At 36.8% G+C, this 6,404-nt stretch overlaps 1 protein-coding gene across 1 annotated transcript; it reads right to left on the minus strand.

Annotated features, from left to right (window-relative positions):
- Positions 1–1,194: 1,194 nt before the first annotated feature.
- Positions 1,195–5,142, minus strand: LOC147410724 (Glucose-methanol-choline (GMC) oxidoreductase family protein). Its single transcript, XM_086439440.1, has 4 exons — positions 4,895–5,142; positions 4,148–4,801; positions 2,103–2,988; positions 1,195–1,702 (listed from the first exon to the last, which is right to left on the minus strand). The coding sequence occupies exons 1-4, from the start codon at positions 4,989–4,991 to the stop codon at positions 1,666–1,668; spliced, it is 1,674 nt and encodes a 557-aa protein (XP_086295566.1). The 5' UTR covers positions 4,992–5,142; the 3' UTR covers positions 1,195–1,665.
- Between the last annotated feature and the right edge of the window lie 1,262 nt (positions 5,143–6,404).

Raw genomic sequence — 6,404 nt, forward strand, 5'->3', positions numbered from 1 at the left:
AAGCCTTGAAACCTTCATAAACAAAGGCAACCTTCATAAAATCTACCTAAATCTCTCTCTCTCTCTCTTTGTAATTTGGGATAACAGAGTTCGAAGAAGAGAGGGGTTTTTTGAAAGAAATAAAAAATGAACAGGGGGTCGAACGTAATTACTATACGTTTTAAGTTAAAACGATTTATTAAATCTGAACTGTTGGATGCGTTGAGATCCGATGGTCCACGAAACTTGGCACAAAAATGGGTAGACTTTAGGGTCGCTGAACCGCTCCCATATATATATAAAACCACTATTGAAACCGCCAAAGTATGATTTTGGATCAAAGAACTCAAAGATTTTTAAAAGATTATGTTCGGTTGGTTTAGATTGAACATGTTTTAACATATTCGGTAAGTACCTATTGAAAAATTACAAAACTGGTTCAGTGGGTTTCTACCGACAGAGTTTCTCTTGTAAACTTTTATATTTGGTATGCCTGTAATGGATTTTTATGGATAGGATCAATAGGTACCTACCGAAATTGCAAAAATTATTTGATATTGACATATCAAGAATAATATTTCACATACAAATTTGCTCATATGAATGATTTTAACTTTGATTAAATGATGAGGTGTTTGGGTAAAAAACAAAAAAGTCGGATAAGAAGAAGGGGTTCAATAGGTTCTTGGGTAGATTCACGGAGAACACAATTAAAAAAAATGTTAGATTAAATGTGTGGAAAGAGAGAAAAAATTCTTAGGGTGGGTCAAAACAGTATTTGGTATATTTTACATCTGTTATTTAATGAGTTTTAATCTTTATTGGGAAACAATTTTGAGTGGGTTGTTGCAAATTCCACTTATGAATTTAAGGTATGGGCCACATCTATAAAGTTGGGTCATAACAACTATGCTTCTAATAATGTAAAAAGTTATTTAGTGATTGAAAAACGAAGTTCAATAATGTGATTTTGTGCATAATCTTTTTACCCCTCAACGTGAATCATGTTAACCACACATTCTCGCATCATGATAGATCAGCCAAAACCAAACTTGAAACTCGTGTCATGGAATGCATGATCAATTGTGTATTCAGTTCATACGCAAAAAATAGTAATGTCTACGTTAATCAAACAAAACTCAATGATGAAAACATTTTCTTGTCAAATATAATCTTTTGAACCTCAATCCTCGGCAAGTTAGCACATTTATTTCTCATCTCAAATTTAGTTTTCAATATATAATAGTAGTAAAATCTTCAAAAGAGGAGGGCAAAACACTAGACATCCTATTATTTGGACAAAAAAAACGCCTTCTAACATAATAGCCAAAAGATCAATGCTGAAGTGACCTCAATAGGTGACACACGGGACATGGTGGCACGCACATGCCTGTAAATGCATTTACGGGCATACATGCAGTGTCCCCCGCTGAAGTCACCAATTATACTCATCTTTGGTACCCACATGGGTCCACCAGATTTTTCAAGGGCCAATATGGTGTAAGAAAACTAAACAACAAGAGAGAAAAATGTTACACATTCAAAAAAGAAAAAAAAAATTCACATACATTTGATGTGGTAAAAGACAGAACAGAACAAAACTATATACATCATTGGTGCTACACAAGACGTCTATATGTGTAATTAGTGAAAGCCTCATTCACTTTTGATGAAGAAGAAGATGATTTATCTCCTTTCTTTGAGCATCTTTAGTCCCACGTACCTAATAATAATCAACGAATCCTTTATTACTACTACTACAAAGAGCTTAACTTTACCTATTAATATTAGGGCTGTCGATTGGATTAATCTAGGACCAATTCAATAAGGATCAGATCCGATTTGAGTACACTTTTCATTTTAATTACCAAAACATGCTTTTCCCCTTGAAGTTGTCACCTTTTATAATCAATGAATCCATTGATAAGTTACGGGCGAGATTGCTGATAAGGTAAAATCGGTGATATTTTATCAAAATGATGAATTCACTTTCTAAAAAGCATGTTTTGAGAATTAAATTGCAATTTGGTCATATATTCAGAATTGGGTCTTTGTTCCAATCTATTGACAGCCGCCCTATTTGATATTATATATATATAATAAAAGGAATAACACTCACTTACCGGCCCATCATCATTAAAGTGGCCTGGGGATTCGTACCAGGGGAGGCAGAGAAGGTGGACCCGTCAACGATCCGTAGCGCATCAATGCCAATCGCACGGTGTTCATCATCCACAACCTTCCCCACTACACACCCACCATGGTAATGCCATATGGTAGTCACTGTCCTCCTACAAAACTCTTCCATCAACAAATCATCTGATTGGTTGATTGGCAACCTGGGCCCCACATACATGAAATCGCTCCTACGACCACGACCACGAAATCGAAAGGAACGCCCCCTTGATTTGAACTCTTCCATGGCCCTCCCTCTCAGAACCTCCCCTATCTTCCTTACCCCAACCACACATCTCGCCAGGTCCAAATCGTTGTTAAAGTAGTTGAATCGGACCACTGGGTTGACTCGGACGTCTGTGGACCTCAGTTGAAGCGAACCATAAGATAACGGCCCCGTTATTTTCTCCATGAGTGTTGCTACCGTTAGATATAACGGAGTACGGTTGTTGAGGAAGATTGAGCGAGGTGGAGAGGAGAAAGGAACGATGTTTGATGCGGCTTCGATGTACGTGCCCGAGTCTGTGATACCAACTACCTGTATCAAGGAATGATTGAGTGGAAACGGTGGTATTATAGAGATTCCGTTACGAGGGTTGTCGTATAAGTATTGACCAACGTAAGGTTGATGGTGGGCGACTGGGATGCCCCAAGATGAGAGGTATGGGCGTGGGCCAATGCCACTTAGTAGAAGAAGTTGGGGACTACCGAGAGCCCCGGCACACAGGATAACTTCTCCATTGGTTCGAACCATGGCGTGGTGATGCCGCCCTGTACGGTCACGATAGACGACCCCGATTGCTGCTGCTCTTTTACTAGAACTAGAACCAGACCCTGACCCAAAAGACCAATCATAAAATAGAAAACAAAGCATTTAGTTGTTGTCTCCCCTGAGAGGGTTAAAGATGGAATGTTAAGCTCGAAGAAGATGTTAAGCCTATGTTCCAAGAACCAGTTTTTTTTTTTTTTCTTTTTCTTTTAAGAGAAACTGGCTTCCCGAGTAGCTTCTGCCTTTTGTGCACCAAGACACCTTTCTAGTTACTACAATTGGTAATTGATATTTGGGAAGATAAGGCCACCAGAAATTTTTAGTTTTTATTCTTTTTAATAATTATAAAAACAAATATGCATTATTTTTATAAATATATATAAAATGACTAGTTCAATAATTTTGCAAAATACTTGGTCCATTTCTTGATTTTCAACCTGATTGACCTTGGTCTTCTCCAATACTCTAATGAAAAATGACCTAAATGCCCTTATTTTCAACCTGTAACAAACAAAGACCCTTGATTTTCTTCCTAAAATCAATCATCTTTATTGTTGGGTAAATTTTTTTAACTCTACTTTTCAAATTTAAGGTTCTATCTTTAAAATTATTTTATCATCCTGTTTAATCATATGATATTTTAATTCAATTTACTTCAACCTTCAAACCTCAAAAACAATATATGATTTTGAAGTCAAATTAGTGAAATTTTGTATAGAAAAGTAAAGGATTTTACATAAGAGAATAAGGTAAGATTGAAAACAATGGATTAGAGATGAAGTTCACTAATCTACTACTACCGAAGACAAAAGTCAAGGGCCATGCCATCAATTTGCAAAAATAAGCCCGTCTCGGATGTATCGACCAAAAAATGTGGAGGGCTATCTTTAACTAGCCCAAATAATAAACCTCAAACATTCGGAAAATTTCTTTACCTATGTGTGCATCAAACAAACTGCTGAGATGCTAAGGATTCCCAAGTAAAAGAATCCCTAGAAAACTGTACAAATCCCTAATAAAAATTAGTAGTAATCTCTATGAAATTGTATTTCTCCTCTCATCTCAACCGTCAGTTTGATGGAGACACTCGACTCACTAACAAATTTATATGAAAATCCGGCAAGAAATTGAATACTGTTTGTTTGGGTCGTTAGTTGTTCAGTTTTAGGTGAAACTAGAGAGTGTGTCAGCAAAATATCAAAGAAGAAGAAAAAAACAACGAACCAGCAGAAAGCAGGACACGTTCCACAGTAGCGTGAAGAGCAACCCTGATGTTAGAAGACTTGGCATGATTCAGTAGATCAGCAGACGTATATCTCCGTCCAGCGCCATCGAAAGTAGAACCTCCGATCTTAGTCCCAACGACATGATGAAGATCGAATCCATTATAAGGCCTGATATTAGCTTCTAGAAGTCCATAAAGAACCGCAGATTGCCAATTCTTGATATCAGGACGAAACACAATATCATTCTCAACCCACTCGTAAGATTTATTGACGAGATCAACGTCCCAGATGAACCCAGATTGATTAAAGAAGTCTTGTTCTGCTCTGCTGTAGAATCCAGCATTAATGGAGCTACTTCCTCCAAGAACTCTTCCTCTGGCATTGGGAACACCATCTTCAGAAGTGAAGGCTTGAGCAGGAGAATCGTGACCGTCGATTTCCATGAGTGTTGGCAAGAACCCATCTTGGGTCATCAAATTGGGATGTTGGTGGATGTGGCCACCTCTTTCAAGAACTAAAACCCTAAATTTCCTGGAGAGAGTTGTGGCTAATGGGCATCCAGCTGTTCCTCCTCCAACGATTATGTAATCGTAATTTTCTTCTTGTAATGGGAATTCTGTGGCATTGAAGACGAATTGAAGGTACTTGGGACCTGCAAGAACGAACAACACATCAAAACAAAAACAAAAAAAAAGGTTTTTTTATTTTATAGAAATTTTAATTGATGGAGGGAAGAAATTTTTACCTTTTGTCTGTTGTTGAGAGGAGGAATCAGTAAGATTGAGGAGGAGAAACAGAGAGAGAAGGAGAAATGGGAGAGTAGATTTCTTGAATTTTGACATTTTTGGGAAATGGGTTTTCTTCTGCTAGATGTGAGAAATATTTTTGGGATTAATGAAGTAAGGAAAAGGGGTTTGTATGAGAATTGATCGCAAAATAATAAGAAAAAGCTAAGAAAGGTGGAAGGAGCAAAGATTGAGATCGAACAGAGAAAGAGAGAGAGTTTTATGGGAAAAGATTGTTTGGAACTTTGAATATAAATACAGGCGGCAATGCCATTTACATGTACCTGAGTCCTTAGTGGTGAGGGACGTTCCCGAGTCGAGTCAACTCATTGGCTCGGATGAGTCAAGAAAATATATTAAATGGGGTATTTAGTGTAAATAGAGTCGAGTGGACTAGATGACTCACGAGTTCGGGGGGTAGATGATTTGATAAATTTATTATTTATTAAATATTTGTAGATATGGCACATTTTAAGTCATGTGCCCCCGACCCCAATGAGCAAATTACTTGACTGTACAATTGGAAATTGGATTTTTTTTACGTAGATTAATATGTGGGTTAGTCGAGTCAAATTATATGGCTTGACACACTTGCAACTGGATGAGGATATGATATGGTGGTTGGGAGGAGAGTCCATATTCCCTTCTCTCCCTCTGCCATTGATAAGAGTATCTATGTTGGATCACTTGTAGGGTACCAAAGGAGTGGATAACATATAGGGGTGGCAATGGGTTTGGATAACATTGTTTACCCGATTCATCATACACAAGTTATCCAGGGGTGTGTACAATTTTTTGGATATATCCAATTAAGAATTCAGGTAAAATTATTTATAATTATTTTATCTGAATTTTTTAAGATCAAATATGTATATTCATTATTATCTGATCCAAATATCCCTATATTCGATTCTAATACAGTAAATTCACAATAAAATATATTTATAATCCAAAATTAAGGTTCTTCCATCAACTTTACAATGAGGTACATACATCTGACTCGAATATCCACTTGAAATTTGGGTACGAGTTGGATATTGACATCCTTTAAAAAATTGGATGAATAATTGGATATGGATACGGGACGTATTAAAGGCACTCTAATTATTACTTAGGCCACCCCCAACATTTGACCATTTTTTATGTCTTATATGGGTTAAAAGTTTTGGTGGGGTGCCCTAGGTAATAATTGGGATGCCTGTAGCACATCCTATGAATATCCTTAGAATAGGTGGGTAAGAGCTCAAAGATGGATATCCGGATATAGAGCTAAATAAGGATAGGGGTGTCAATGGATAATCGAAAATTTGAGTCCAATTCGAATTCAAATTCGAAAAATCAGATATTATTCGAAAATTTAAGATATCGGATTCAAGGAGATCGTTATTTCGTTAGAAAGGAAAAATGAAAGTGAATAAAGAGGGAATATTGAGAATTTATCTCAGAATCATTGCATCGTAGAAGATGCTA

This window comes from Akebia trifoliata, chromosome 1 (assembly GCF_017979445.1).
Source record: "Akebia trifoliata isolate Shusen 1 chromosome 1, ASM1797944v1, whole genome shotgun sequence".
In the NCBI taxonomy this organism is placed as follows: Eukaryota; Viridiplantae; Streptophyta; class Magnoliopsida; order Ranunculales; family Lardizabalaceae; genus Akebia; species Akebia trifoliata.